Source organism: Primulina tabacum, chromosome 2, assembly GCF_025594145.1.
Source record: "Primulina tabacum isolate GXHZ01 chromosome 2, ASM2559414v2, whole genome shotgun sequence".
Classification (NCBI taxonomy): Eukaryota; Viridiplantae; Streptophyta; class Magnoliopsida; order Lamiales; family Gesneriaceae; genus Primulina; species Primulina tabacum.
Window position 1 is genome coordinate 31,684,974 of NC_134551.1, and position 15,640 is coordinate 31,700,613.

The 15,640-nt window shown below is 36.1% G+C and overlaps 1 protein-coding gene and 1 long non-coding RNA gene across 11 annotated transcripts; one reads left to right on the forward strand and one right to left on the reverse strand.

Annotated features, from left to right (window-relative positions):
- Window positions 1-309: 309 nt before the first annotated feature.
- Window positions 310-3,286, forward strand: LOC142531538 (putative LRR receptor-like serine/threonine-protein kinase RFK1). Of its 10 annotated transcripts, XM_075637717.1 has the most exons (7): window positions 310-567; window positions 1,271-1,336; window positions 1,544-1,609; window positions 2,047-2,097; window positions 2,232-2,275; window positions 2,736-2,862; window positions 3,129-3,286. In XM_075637717.1, the coding sequence occupies exons 2-7, from the start codon at window positions 1,293-1,295 to the stop codon at window positions 3,130-3,132; spliced, it is 336 nt and encodes a 111-aa protein (XP_075493832.1). In that variant the 5' UTR covers window positions 310-567; window positions 1,271-1,292; the 3' UTR covers window positions 3,133-3,286. The 10 variants fall into 10 exon arrangements, 2 of the variants coding, with proteins under 2 accessions (XP_075493832.1, XP_075493824.1); XR_012816325.1 differs by lacking the exon at window positions 3,129-3,286 and having other exon boundaries at window positions 2,553-3,085; XM_075637709.1 differs by lacking the exon at window positions 3,129-3,286 and having other exon boundaries at window positions 2,736-3,085.
- Window positions 2,045-3,303, reverse strand: LOC142531571 (uncharacterized). The gene is made up of 3 exons (XR_012816331.1): window positions 3,214-3,303; window positions 2,253-2,709; window positions 2,045-2,160 (listed from the first exon to the last, which is right to left on the reverse strand). It is a non-coding gene; the product is annotated as an uncharacterized LOC142531571 (long non-coding RNA).
- Between the last annotated feature and the right edge of the window lie 12,337 nt (window positions 3,304-15,640).

A 15,640-nucleotide genomic window follows, 5' to 3' on the forward strand; every position in this document is an offset into this window, starting at 1 on the left:
GGCCTTAGAAAACATGGAAAATGCTGCAAAGAAAAAAGAAATATGCTGGAAACGTGGGCAAGAAAGTTAACACTACAAGAAAAAATGGCTATACTGACATTTTGTTAGTGACATTTTTAAAATAATGTCGTTATTACATACATATCATGACACTGGTTACACATAAAATTTTTAATTAAAAAAATATTAAATTAGATATGTTATAATGACGTTTTTAATGAATGCCACTAAAAGTTTTTATTTTTCCCACTCATTTCCAATTTTTTAATCTCTCTCTCTCTCTCTCTCACTCTCACTCTCACTGCCATACATCTCTTAAAAAAATTTCTCTCCAACAATCTCATTATCTCATCCCAAATCGGCTTCCTTCCAATCCCTTGAATCATTGCACAACACCACCTTCTGCCACCAGAGCCACCGTGAATCATGGCTCATGACGTGTAGCTTCGGTCTAAGCCATGAATCGAAGGATTTGAGCCTCGATTCGGGCGACTCGAAGCCCTAGAGCGAGTCTTGTTTCTGCAATTTCTTGTGCCGTCTTGTTCGAGATTTCCAGCCTAGTTCTTGGTGAGATTTCCTGACTTCATTCACAACTGGAAAAAATAATAGAACCTTCTCTTTTTCAGAAGATTTGAATTTCTAGTATTATTTTCTTGGGACTTGCATTTTTTTCCTCCTTTATTTTACTCTCTTAGTCAGCTATTTGGTGCAGATACACCATCTATCCACTGGTGACCATCAAACCTCAACCAATTGAGTTCGATGGATTTTCCTTAAATCAATATGATAAACTAAGTAAAAGACATGTTCCTTAATGAAAAAAATACTTCTTTCGCAACAATTTGATTTGTAAATGTTTCTAATTCTATGAACTGTGTATGCTGAGTTGGAGGAAATGAGGACCCTTAACCTCTTGAGGAAAAATGACAATTGACAATGTTGGAATTTACTGGTGTTGTACATTGAATGCTTATTTGATGGAGATTGGAGGTATGATAACCTACATTGTTTTGGCAATTCAATCCATTTTGATTCTTGACCACTCCTTAGAACTATTAAATTCGTCTCATTTTGTTACACTCTTGCTATTGTATCATTCAGATATTAAACTGACTATTGTGATCATGTTACTCTTTCAATTGTGTTTTCTCCTACCAGAGTGCACTCCTTTTTTTCTTGGAAAAATTAAAAACTATTAATCTGAAAATTAATGAAAAATGACATTCTAAATCTGTATCGACAATATTTTTTTTTTCATTCGCATTGACAGGGATGTCAGTTTCAATAAATTAATGGGAGGGATTCAAAATAACATTGCCAGAAATCTGAAATTTGTGTTACTATAATGTTCTGCAATTTTTTTTAATGAAGTATTATCATCTGTAGAGAAAGAATCTATCCTGATGGAAGTATGATAATATGCTATAAATCAGGCTTTTCTCTTCTTACTTAACCTGGTTCACTTCTTTTCTGGTGCATTTTCTCAACCAGTAATTTTATTCATTGCCAACACGTTTCTAACCAAATGATCTTACTGTTGTAGTTTTTTGACTAGCAACATGCTGAGTGGAAATATACCTGGAATAATCATGAAGGATGGAGGCAACATGTATGTTTTGTATTTTAATAATCATGAGAAAATGTTCTTGGTTCGTTTTATTTCATAAACTAAACAATGTACCCCCTTTCAAATTCTTGGCATGAAATTAACAATTCTTGCTTTTTATTCACGATACTTCACATCAACAGTTTTAAATTCAAGTTCTCCATCTAAAGTCATCATTTATGGACACTTGACAGAACAGTGAGTTTCTTTATTTTCTTTTATTTTTTTGTTTTTGGATTCTGAAGGTTTTCTGTAGGATGTTCAAATGGAATTAATAAACTTAAAGTGGCTTAGTTGAATAATATTTGTCTTTACTAATAAGAAATTTGTTCAACTCTGTTCCTGTGTTCATAGAACTCTGAAAAGTTCACAAATGTTTACATTATCATGCTTATTATTTCCAATATATTTAGTTGTTTCTTGCCTTTTTTTTCTTGTAGTAGGAATCGAATCGTTAACTTGTTCAGAGGCTCATCAAAAGTGAATACACCGTAAGATGCATTTCGGCTACTTATTGTTTTTTGCCTCATTAATGGTCAGTAATATGGACTAGTCTTAAATATAACAAGTTGGTAAACTTGAGTTCTCTCTGATGCTAACTCTTCCCATGCTTGACCTGCAACAGAGGCCGAATCCTTCCATGTACTAAGGATTTATTATGTCCTAGATGTAAGTATGCTATCCTTTTCTTCCTTCGAAAAAGTAGTATGTTTTTTAAGTGAACAAAATGTGATTACATCATTTCCGTAATTTGGATTTTGATTATCCTTCATTATTTTTGGTTGGTTTCAGTGTATAGAGCCTCTCCTCTCAATAAATTTCTTTCGTTTGTAACCTGAGAATTATTAAAAGTATGGTGGATTTCTCAGTGTGCTGTTTTTGGTTAAATAGTTTCTTCCATGTCTTTTAGCATGATGCTGCGTGTCGTGTTATTGCAAGATTGAAGAAGGAAGGGGATGAGGCTAGGTCATTATTGGCACATACTGAAAGACAGATTCTCTTGTCTTTTGCAGCTCCAAATGCTGCTGCATTAAGCAATGGGAAAAGAGTTTTTTGACTTGTTCAGTTAGCTTTGTTCTTTTCTAAATTCTTACTCTAGATATCTAATTCTGCATGCTTTCCTTTGCAGCTGAGGATGATGAGATGAGACCAGATGGGAAAAGAATCTGTTCAGGAATCTCGAGTAGTATTATTTACGATCTTACAGACTGTAATGCTTTTCTTCACAACAAAGGAAAAAGCGCCATGAATTTGAGGTTTTGGAAACATTGTTCATATATTATAGTCAATTGCCCTTTGTAACTTTGTTTTTTATGCCTGACGCGTGATTCAAGATATCACAATATTTCATTCGAAAGTAGTAGATGTCTGCATATGTTGCACATACATATCTAAGAGTTATGTGTGAGAACCTGTTTTTTTGTCGTTTGATATGATTTTTGATCTTTTGAAATGATTATTATTCACTTTTTATTTTTATACTTTTATTTTATTTCTAAACATATATAAATTGTACTCGCAGGTAACAAGAAGACCAAATTTTGTTTAAAATATGATGTTCCAAGATGTTGCTAAGCAAATTTAGTTGTTTTTTGTATTGTAGCAACATTGTATTTATTCATCGACTGAAATGTATCGCAGTGAACAGTTTCAGCAATTATATATTATTACCTTGATTTATATTATTTTGATTCATTTTACGTTCTTTAAAAGTTTTAATATTATTTTATGTTAAAATATCAAATGTATGAATTGATTGTGAAAAAAAGAATTAGAATATTGTTAAAAAATCTTGAAGTTAAGGCATTATAAAGTGTCCTTATAAACTGATATATGGACATTTTTCAGTGTCTTTGTAAATAGATTAAGGAGGAATCTATCATTGTCATTATATATAGTAATAGAAGACATTCAATTGTGTCCATATTAATATAAAACAAAGGCACTTATAAATGTCCTCATTAACACAAAAGGAGGCATTTGTAAGTGTCTTCATTACATGTCTTTGGTGACAATTTGCAATTTCTTTGTATCTTTAAATCGAGGTATTTATGATGTCGGTTTTAGTATTATATACTGACACTACATAATGTCACTAACCTTTAGCCGACACGAGAATAGACGACATTGTTTTCGGGTGTCACTAGAAGATAAATGTCACTATATTCTTAATCTAAGGACATTTTTGAATGCCACTAAAAGGCTATATTCTTGTAGCCGTGAGTTTTTTTTTAAGAGTTCATGTGCATGTGTGGTTCAAGGGACTCGATTGTTTGCATGGGCTTTGGGGGCTAGATCAGGGCTCGATCAGGGTCATGGGTGGTCTCGGTCTAGGGCTGGGTTGGGTCCTAGGGTGGCTAGGTTCAAGTTCTAGGCTTGGGGAAGGAGTCCACCCGAAGTGGGACTCCTCCCATATTCACGTGTAGAATCTGCTCGGGAGAGAAGAGAGGGTTGCAGCTCGGTCTGGGGGCAAGCTAGGTGGTTCATCAGGGTGCAAGGGTCATGGGCAGGGGTCGGGCTAGGGGCTGGTGCGGCTGGCTCGCTGCTGGCTCGACAAAAACAAGGAAACCGTGAGGGTTGCATCATAGAGCCACGCACAGGCTGTTTCCTCCTTCAGCTGGCTTGTGCGCTGGTCCAGGGGTCTGGGCTGGTCTGGGCTTGGTCAGGGCGTGTTCCAGGGGTAGTCAGGGTCGGCTAGGCTTGGGGGTGGCTCGGCTGGAGGTGACCTAGGAGGACTAGGAGTCTTCTAGCGTGAGTTCAAGGGGAGTGCAGAATTGGGTCAAGTTCAGTAGGCTTTTTGAGCGGGTTAGGGTCATGTTTTCGGGCTGGGCTTGCACAGTAGGGTCCCTAGATGAATTGGCTAGGTTTTGGCTCAAGGTGGCTCGGGCGTGGCTCGGGTAAATTGGGAGATGGCTCGGGTGGTTCGATAATGTGTCAAAAACGAGATTTTAATAACAAAAAACGAAATTGTGGGTCCACGGGGGTGGCTCGTGACTTGAAAGGGTAGAATAAATCTTAAAAATGTTATGTTTAAAATTTGGGATCAAAATAATGAGTTTTGGATTTATCCGGGATTTAATCGCCGCACGAAACGCTAATTAACGAGTTAATTGAAACGCCTAGTTTTATGCTTTATAAAATTATGAAAAATTATGTTTAAGCTTAAATAATTATTAAAAGTCTAAGTTTGTAATTTAGGAATTTTATATTGAAGTTTGGGATTCTTCGAGATTAAAACACCGTCAAAACAATTAATTAAAGATAAATGAAAAAGTCTAAGTTTTAATAAACCAAATAAAATTATGGAAAAATTAATTTAGGTTTAAATAATTATTTGGGACATGTTAGAGTCATGAAATCAAGGAAAAAGTCGAAAACGTAAAATGTCGAGCCTAGAGGTAAAACGGTCTTTTTACACCTAAAAATTAGTAAACGTCATGGGAGTGCCCTAAATGCTGTTTTTATGAAATTACGATTATTTTTAAATGTTTATGAATTGTTCATGATAAAAATATGATTTTTAAATGTTTAAGGAATTTTTATGATTTATGGAAGACATTCAAAATACATGTTGCATGCTTGGTTTCAAAATGAAAAATGCAAATATTATTCACGATTTTTCTAAAGTGATGTGAATGAAAAATGTTGAAGGAAGTGAAGTGGTTGTGACTAATTCGTTAATGATGGCGACGTCGTGATGGTCCCAGTGGGAGCCCGACGATCGTGTTTCCATTATTGCGAATATGAGGTTATGAAGATATGAAGGTTTGAGGTAAGAATGAGAATGTCGTGAGGGGAGAAGGCCCCAGAGGGAGCCCATTTATGGGAGAAGGCCCCAGAGGGAGCCCCGACGATCGTATTTCTATTCGATCATGATAGGCCAAGGCTCAGTTGACCGGTGAGAGTGTCGCTGATGTCCCCGCCGCCCAGTACTGTGTTTATATGTAGATGGATCCATCGATTTTCATGTCATGTTGAGGAAAGTCACAATTAACGATCTGAATTCAACAAAAAGGGAAAAGGAAATGTTGATGATTATGTTTAAGGTTTTATGTAATGTCATGTTGAGGAAAAGGAAATTCATGTTTGCATGTCATGAAAATGTTTATGTTTAAAGTTTTATGCATCATGAAAATGTTTACGAAAATATTTATGTTTATGCATCTTCATTAAAACGATATTTTAAGTACAAGTATTTTTCACTGTTATATGTTGACTGTATTACGTATTACTCGTTATAAAGATTATGGTGTGTTGAGTCTTTAGACTCACTAGGTGTGATGGATGCAGGTGGTATTGAGGGAGGACTTGATGAGTGATTTGACTGGACTGAAGGCGCACACAACCCGAGGACCAGCGCTTCTACTTTTTCCGCATTATGACTTTCGACTCATGCTTTATGATTAAAGATTTTTAAGATTATTTATTTATGCATTTGAGAGATTTTTGAGAGGTTGAGTATGTGCTATTTTTTTTCAAATTATTGCTTTTTAGGTTTGGTAAAATATGCGACGATTTCATTTTATCACTATTGCACTTGATTTTTAAAATGCTAGTTGGTTAATGTTTAATTTTAAAGAATAAAATTTTTATAAAAATATTTTCATGTGAGAAAGGTACATGGCCGAAAATTGAGTGTTTAAAAAAAATTCTAGTACTTTTAAAGCAATGAAGAGGACAGGACGTTTCAGTTGGTATCAGAGCAAAGGTCCTGTAAAGAGTTGTGCCACCATCAGCGCCGGGAAGATCAGTCGTCAAGCCTCAAATTTGTAAGTTTTACATGCTTTATATGATTCAGTATGATGTTACCTGCATGAGGATATGAAATAAGAAATTATTTGAATCTAACGCATGTTGGTTTTGTGGTGGGATTGGACGATGTTGATTTTTGGGTTTTAGAATTGACGTTCTAATTTTTGGGCTATAAGTTAATCGAGAATATTATGAATGCTTTGGGACACATAGATTCTCTAAGAAAATATTTATGATTCATGGTTACTAGTCGAATTAATTTTTGGGAATTAGACGTAAGTATTAATTATTCGAGGATTACAACGACTTTGAGAATAAGAAAATAGATAAATTGGGATTTTATGTTGATGAAAAGTAAGATTGGTTATAGAAATATATTTTTGGGTAAATAAGTTTAAGTTTATTGAAATTATGTCATGGGGAAACCCGTAGAAGGAAATTAAGAATAATAAAAACTTATGGGTTAATCGTAGGATTTTCGAAATTAAAGACCAATTAAGATAATTTTGAGGAAATTAAGAATTGATTGTTGCAATTTTTAAGGAATTTAGGGACTAGTTTAGCAATAAGCGATAATTAAATGGGTTAAATATTAAGAATTTTGAGGGTTTAGATTTTTTTAAGAATATTTGAAACCTTGGGATATATTAGGTTACAATGTTATAAGGAATATTAATCAATGGTTTTTAAGGAGGAATCGATATTAGGCTTGAAAATTTAAGAGTTAGCGGATGCGTTTGGGATTTTAAGATTGAAATTTGATAAGTTGATGAAAGTTTTGGGTATAAAATAAGAAAAACAATATACGATAAGTTTAGTTATTCGTCTCTCTATATTGGGAATTGTAAGCAAAATTGGAATTCGATGTCATAGTAGTAAGAACACTAAGTCATTATGGGTTTTTTAAGTTGCAATTCGCAAATAAGGATTTATAAGGAAAATTTAATTGGGATCAAGGAGACGTAAGGACCTTTTAGAATTTAAGTTTTATCTGAGTAGCGCAGCGGAAGCGTGGATTTTTGGGATACTAGAATTAAGTCTAAACTTTGGGTTATTAAGGATAAGCGAATTTCGAGGACGAAATTCAATTTAAGGGGGGGAGATTGTAACGCCCCGAAAATTTTAAGGTCCACACGAACCACATGAATGCAATTATTAAATTATCTTGTATTTTAATTAAATGTTTTAATTGCATTGACTAATTATGTTGTGCATAATTGCATGTTTAAAATATACTTTTCTACATGGTTGTATTAAAATGTATTTTTTTAAAGGTTATTCGAGTTGCGATCGAGGAACGGAGACCGAGGGCTGAAAAAACAGAAAATGTTTTTAATAAATAATTGTTTTTAAAATATGATTGATGCTTTTAGTATTTTTTAAAATGAGGGGTTGTGAGGTGAATTTAATACGCCGGGACGTAAATTTTTATCGGTGTTGGTTTTTCAACTAAAATACGAGCTTTTTGGCAACTCGGCTAATAAATTCACATGTTTAATTAAACAAAATATTGTTAATATTTTATTTAAAATCCTAATTAGACTAATGGGCCTAATTTAATGGCTTATTAGGCCTAAGGCCTAGTTAGTAATCAAATTAGTATTTAAAGTGTTAAATAATTAAAAACCCTATTCTAGCAACAACAAACTCTCGGCCACTCTTTTAAAAATTGAGAAGACTCTCTTCAAAAAGCACAACATATACGGCGCACACACAGACCACAATTGGGAAGTATTTTCGTGAGGTTCAAGGGGTTTCAAAGCCAAGGTTCATGTCTGTTCCTCAATCGTCAACGAATAATCGTGCGTTAAATACGCAAAGGCATGCTATACATCTCCTTTTCTCATCTATCACATCGTAATATCATTTTAAATATCGTGTGCATGAAAAACATGAAATTCTTTTGATTATTTTCGGAATATTGCACCTACATGTATGAAATCCATGAATTTTGATTCCAAAATCATGTTTTATTGTTGTCTAAGGGGCTGCCATGAAATAGGTTGTTAAGGGGAAAGTTTTACACAAGTTTAGGGCCTTAGAAAACATGGAAAACGCTGCAAAGAAAAAAGAAATATGCTGGAACCGTGGGCAAGAAAGTTAAGAAGGAGCCGTGAGTTTTTTTTTAAGAGTTCATGTGCATGTGTGGTTCAAGGGACTCGATTGTTTGCATGGGCTTTGGGGGATCGATCAGGGCTCGATCAGAGTCATAAGTGGTCTCGGTCTAGGGCTGGGTTGGGTCCTAGGGTGGCTAGGCTTCAAAATCTAGGCTTGGGGAAGGAGTCCACCCGAAGTGGGACTCCTCCCATATTCACGTGTAGAATCTGTTCGGGAGAGAAGAGAGGGTTGAAGCTCGGTCTGGGGGCAAGCTAGGTGGTTCATCAGGGTCCAAGGGTCATGGGCAGGGGTCGGGGTAGGGGCTGGTGCGGCTGGCTCGCTGCTGGCTCAAACAAAACAAGGAAACCGTGAGGGTTGCATCATAGAGCCACGCACAGGCTGTTTCTTCCTTCAGCTGGCTTGTGCGCTGGTCCAGGGGTCTGGGCTGGTCTGGTCTTGGTCTGGGCGTGGTCCAGGGGTAGTCAGGGTCGGCAAGGCTCGGGGGTGGCTCGGCTGGAGGTGACCTAGGAGGACTAGGAGTCTTCTAGCGTGAGTTCAAGGGGAGTGCAGAATTGGGTCAAGTTCAGTAGGCTTTTTGAGCGGGTTAGGGTCATGTTTTTGGGCTGGGCTTGCACAGAAGGGTCCCTAGATGAATTGGCTAGGTTTTGGCTCGAGGTGGCTCGGGCGTGGCTCGGGTAAATTGGGAGATGGCTCGGGTGGTTCGATAATGTGTCAAAAACGAGATTTTAATAACAAAAAACGAAATTGTGGTTCCACGGGGGTGGCTCATGACTTGAAAGGGTAGAATAAATTTTAAAAATGTTATGTTTAAAATTTGGGATCAAAATAATGAGTTTTGGATTTATCCGGGATTTAATCGCCGCACGAAACGCTAATTAACGAGTTAATTGAAACGCCTAGTTTTAAGCTTTATAAAATTATGAAAAATTATGTTTAAGCTTAAATAATTATTAAAAGTCTAAGTTTGTAATTTAAGAATTTTATATTGAAGTTTGGGATTCTTCTAGATTAAAACACCGTCAAAACAATTAATTAAAGATAAATGAAAAAGTCTAAGTTTTAAGCCAAATAAAATTATGGGAAAATTAATTTAGGTTTAAATAATTATATGGGACATGTTAGAGTCATGAAAACAAGGAAAAAGTCGAAAACGTAAAATGTCGAGCCCAGAGGTAAAACGGTCTTTTTACACCTAAAAATTAGTAAACGTCATGGCAGTGCCCTAAATGCTGTTTTTATGAAATTACGATTATTTTTAAATGTTTATGAATTGTTCATGATAAAAATATGATTTTTAAGTGTTTAAGGAATTTTTATGATTTATGGAAGACATTCAAAATACATGTTGCATGCTTGGTTTCAAAATGAAAAATGCAAATATTATTCACGATTTTTCTAAAGTGATGTGAATGAAAAATGTTGAAGGAAGTGAAGTGGTTGTGACTAATTCGTTAATGATGGCGACGTCGTGATGGTCCCAGTGGGAGCCCGACGATCATGTTTCCATTATTGCAAATATGAGGTTATGAGGATATGAGGTTTGAGGTAAGAATGAGAATGTCGTGAGGGGAGAAGGCCCCAGAGGGAGCCCATTTATGGGAGAAGGCCCCAGAGAGAGCCCCGACGATCGTATTTCTATTCGATCATGATAGGCCAAGGCTCAGTTGACCGGTGAGAGTGTCGCTGATGTCCCCGCCGCCCAGTACTGTGGTTATATGTTGATGGATCCATCGATTTTCATGTCATGTTGAGGAAAGTCACAATTAACGATCTGAATTCAACAAAAATAGGAAAAGGAAATGTTCATGATTATGTTTAAGGTTTTATGTCATGTCATGTTGAGGAAAAGAAAATTCATGTTTGCATGTCATGAAAATGTTTATGTTTAAAGTTTTATGCATCATGAAAATGTTTACGAAAATGTTTATGTTTATGCATCTTCATTAAAACGATATTTTAAGTACAAGTATTTTTCACCGTTATATGTTGACTGTATTACGTATTACTCGTTATAAAGATTATGGTGTGTTGAGTCTTTAGACTCACTAGGTGTGATGGATGCAGGTGGTATTGAGGGAGGACTTGATGAGTGATTTGACTGGACTGAATGCGCACACAACCCGAGGACCAGCGCTTCTACTTTTTCCGCATTATGACTTTTGACTCATGCTTTATGATTAAAGATTTTTAAGATTATTTATTTATGCATTTGAGAGATTTTGGAGAGGTTTAGTATGGGCTATTCTTTTCAAATTATTGCTTTTTAGGTTTGATAAAATATGCGACGATTTCATTTTATCACTATTGCACTTGGTTTTTAAAATGCTAGTTCGTTAATGTTTAATTTTAAAGGGTAAAATATTTTATAAAAATATTTTCTTGTGAGAAAGGTACATGGCCGAAAATTGAGTGTTTAAAAAACAAATTTCTAATATTTTTAAAGCAATGAAGAGGACAAGACGTTTCAAAGTATATCTTCTAATGTCTTGATAGTCGGCTCTTATTATCTGTCAGTTTGAGGATGATATATGGTACTCAGCTGTCAGTTTGTACCTAGAACCTACTGTAAACTGTTCCAATGTACAAATAAACCAAAAATTATGATCTAATCCAATCAACTCCGGCATTTCATGCAATCTGAACACTTTTCTGACATAAATCTCTGTCATCGGGTCCTGTCTGTACGTTCTTATGTACGAATTAAAATTCGCAGACTTGGTCAATCAGTCATTCTTAACTCAAATCAATGCTCTCTTTCGGCAGCATTGCAATAGCTTCATCACGACTTCCCTGGAAATGTGATCTTATTTCCATTCAGGAATCGATAAGCTATATAACCAATTTCATGGTTTCTTTCTTTCGATCACCAGGATGAATACTGAATTACTTACTGTACATATCTGACAATATCTTTCGTTTCAAATCCGAAACATCTGACACAATAAGTCAGTTATTCACATACTATACAGTACCACATACCTGATATTCTGATTGATACCCCGCTCCAACTATCGATATCAATTTCTGAACATTCTGATCAACTTTCTGAGTCGCTTTAATTCTCAAAATCTGTTCTGATTCAACTAGCACAATATCAAATTTCTACAGTCTACCATCTGTTTCAAATATTCATTCTGAAAAACCGAAATATCAAATCAAATTCAGAACATCAGTGATAGATAATAGCCTGCTAATACTCATAGAACTGCCAATATCTAACACTGACGTCAATTTTGACCAATTAATCATGATCTCACTCCGCTAAGATCAACAGATATATCATCTTTGAATATAACAAGCCCTGAATATAACTTGTCTCAATCAAGATTCACATTTTAACAGTTTCTGTATACCATATCTCAGTTTTCAAAATATTCAATATCGTCTTCAAATATTCAACAACTGAATACATAAGGAGTACCTCTGTTCCTTTCGGTATTACTCAAATCATAAATAACACGGATATCAAAGGAATTCTAAATCTAGAATCCTTACCGTACTATATTCATTCTTTGGCCATTTCAGGTCCGAATCTTACCATCTTCTAAAATCCGTTTATGGTAACTCTGTACTTGATCAGCATAGCCATATCAGTAATGCAGTCATACTCAGACACACAAGTACAATACCAGCTAACTCAATCGCATTCTCACCCCACTGTAGTATACGATGCTTACAGAATTTACTGATATCAAATCGCTTCCCAAAACTGAAGAGATAAACTACTACAGCAGAGAAGTACTCAACAGATAATACATAAATCAATGCAATTCGTTCAAAAATAACGTATAGGATGCACTAGTATCTATCAATCCCAATACAGGATAATCATAAAGAACAACTACCTGTCACTATATCATCAAGTGCATCCGGGGTCTGTTCTTCGGTAACTGTCACCAGATGTTTCTGTTCCCTGGACTCTTCGGGGATCTCTTTGTGGACATACTCTAGCAAAGTGTCCTTGCTGTTTACAAATGTTGCAACTACCAAGTACTCCTTGGCATTGCTCTGTGGGATGTCTCCCTCCGCAAGCGCTGCAATAAACTCAAGTATAAATCTGGCTAGAACCACTGGAACCAGACAAACTGCTGCCAGACCTCTTGAACAGTCTTCCTCTGGCTTCCAAATAATCTTTCTTCCCACCACTGCTGCCACCAATCTCAAGTCTGAGAGGTGGTTGTTGTGGTCTCAATGTTGAAAGTACAAACGAAGCTCCTTTCCGTCTCATTAGACTAGCTTCGGCTCTATTAGCTTTACTCAAAATATCAATAAAAGTATAGGGTCGGCTCACACTTATCAATGTCAATATCTCAGGATTCAATCCCTTGATGAAACGATCAATCACAGCTTCATCATTCTCAGCCACGTGAGGAGCAAAACGTAGCAAAGTTGAAAAGTGGGCAACATATTCTGCAATGTTTAGTTGACCCTGTTTCAAATTTTCAAATTCTGCCTTCTTGTCCTCTCGGTACGAAGCAGGGAAAAACCTTCGATAGAATTCAACTTTGAAGATCTTCCAAGAAATCATTGTACCACGCTGTTCTAAGACTTCCTTGGTTGCAATCCACCAGCTCTTTGCGACTTCCCGTAACTGATGTCCAATCAGTTTAACTCTTCGTTCCTCTGGATACTTAAGTGAATCAAACAGTATCTCTATATCATCTAGCCAACTTTCGCAAACAATAAACCTCTCAGTACCCCTTAAAATCAGCGGTTGAAATGACTGAAACCTCTGTAACTGTGTTTCCATTAGAGTTTCTGACACATCCATCTGATCAATCAAGATACTTCTCTGTTCTGTGATTCCTCGAGGAGATAGATCTGATTATCAAAATCATCAATAATCCAGATATAACAGTTCTGTTTCAATCATCCTCCGATCATCTTACAGCTGATCAAGAATCGGGTCTGATTCATTCTCAATCATATATATTATCAAATCAATTTAGATATTCAGGAAATCATATATTAAAGAAATAAATCATGCTAGCAATCACGAGCAAAGAAATAAAACTCAATCTACCCCGCTCATTCTATCTTCTATCTCAATCTAAAGGATCTATCGCTGTGATACCACCTGTTGTGGGGACCCGGACGCTAATTATCTTCTTAATCGTTATTAGGATCAATTTACTAATCAAGTAATTAGGGCCATAAAATTTTTTTCTTTAAACTGTGGAACGTAATGGGATTAATCTAATATACAAACAGTATAAAACTACCAGTTTTGTACAACATGCATTCTAGTTCCAAATTAAGGTTCAACTACTACAATCAAGTAATGAAACCTATCTACATCAAAGTCCGGAATCACCACTCTAATCTCGATCTCTCATCATCTTCTCGACCCTGATACTGTCCCACCTGTTGTCATGCACACATACAAACAAGACAACAGCCGGATAACTCCGGTGAGAATTTAATCCCAGTATAAATCATGTATACATGCATCTCTTATAACAGCATATATAAAAGCATGAAATAGATATCAAGACATATATCATAATCTGAAATCATAAATTGATATCAAACATTAATTCATATTCCGAACATGTATCACATAAGAAATATGAATCAATATAGACTCTGAATCACACTCTATGATTCTAAGACTCTGACTCAATCTCTCAGACTCGACTCATCTCTCATCTAGGGATCCCGGTCTGAATAAGAACGTAACAAGTCTCCCACCTACTACTACCGGTCGCGGTGGCGGTACGTTCTTATTTCTGGAATTTGGTCTAGTCTATATCGAATAATCTGTAATAAGGATGCTATATGTATCTGAAGCATCTCGATATACCAAACGTCCAGTGTCTTGGCAGATCTACCAAAGACTTGGCATGTCTGCCAATTCTATTCTGACAAGGTGCAATGGGCCAATGATCGCTCTGTCAAAATCTAGCCCCTCTGTCAGTGACTCACACTCAATAACTATCTGTTATTCACTGCTTCTGTATACATCAATAAAATCAACATACTTAGACAAAGCATACAAAAATATGAAAACAATAACATACACGTATGTGGTTTAGGGAAACTCAAGTCTAATCTGACTCAAGTCGATCTCCCGGTTAACACTGACTTATACCTTTCTTTTCGTTTTGTCGATCTGGTTCTGTCGAAGTCTCAAACTCACTGCCTGTCCAAAACAATCTGGCAATAACAATATCGAATACACTGTATCAATGTATAGCTTAATTCAAACTCTGTTCTGATTAATATCCAATCTACTGTATCAATATTCAATTCAATTTAAGATCTCTCAGTCTTATCAAATTTTGACGGCACAATGGTCCAATTTCCAAGTACCGGTAGTACAGATCAGTGTATATCAATCTCCATAACTCATAATCAATCGATTAACATAATCTGATACTAAATCGGCATCATTTCAATCTTATCAAATCTGATAAATTAAAACAATTGTATAAACAGTCTGTTCTTCGATCTGACTTCAAATACATACTGATCAGTATATCCATCACACATAATAATAATCAACTCTCAATTTATAATCAGTAACAATACAAATCTGATATCGATTCCTACTCAATATCTTCCGAAATTCATAATAATTCCATACCATATCTGTTCTTCAATCCGGTTTCGATTCTACGATCTCTACTATGTCTAGAACACCATATATGAATCCTATTCGATTCCATCAACCTCATATTTTTAAATCATATCAAAACGTAGTAAAACTTACGTCTAGTTGTAGCTCGTGGCGAGAGGAGCACGATACTGCGTTCGGATTCAAATTCTGAAACACGGATATTTTAAAATCATGATTTAAAGGTATGGGAAGCTTTGAGGAATTTGCTGAGGGAAAATCACGATTTCTTCTGCTGAAATCGTGAGGAATCAAGATCTATATATATATCTCAATTGCATGTAAAAGATGTGGCTAAATCTTCATACTGCACGTCGCACCGCGGGTGCGCTATACCTTGGACCGCGGGTGCGCTCGGTGTACTGATATACATCAATTTTTCCAGAAGTAAGAACCGCGGGTGCGCTATGCTTTATACCGCGGGTGCGTTCACCTTACTATAGCAACACCGCGGGGGTGCTCTGTCTGGTACCGCGTGTGCGCTGTCTTCTTTCACCAAAAACGTACCCTACTGGCTAGTCACCGCGGGTGCGGTCTCTCTTTGCCAA

What these genes read in the sequence shown, in the direction of transcription:
- LOC142531538 (XM_075637709.1), top strand. Translation starts at nt 1,293, where the DNA reads ATGGGAGGGATTCAAAATAACATTGCCAGAAATCTGAAATTTGT. An exon ending in GCCAGAAATCTGAAATTTGT is followed by an intron (nt 1,337 to 1,543) that starts GTTACTATAATG and finishes TTACTGTTGTAG; the next exon opens with TTTTTTGACTAGCAACATGC. An exon ending in ATGAAGGATGGAGGCAACAT is followed by an intron (nt 1,610 to 2,046) that starts GTATGTTTTGTA and finishes TTTTTCTTGTAG; the next exon opens with TAGGAATCGAATCGTTAACT.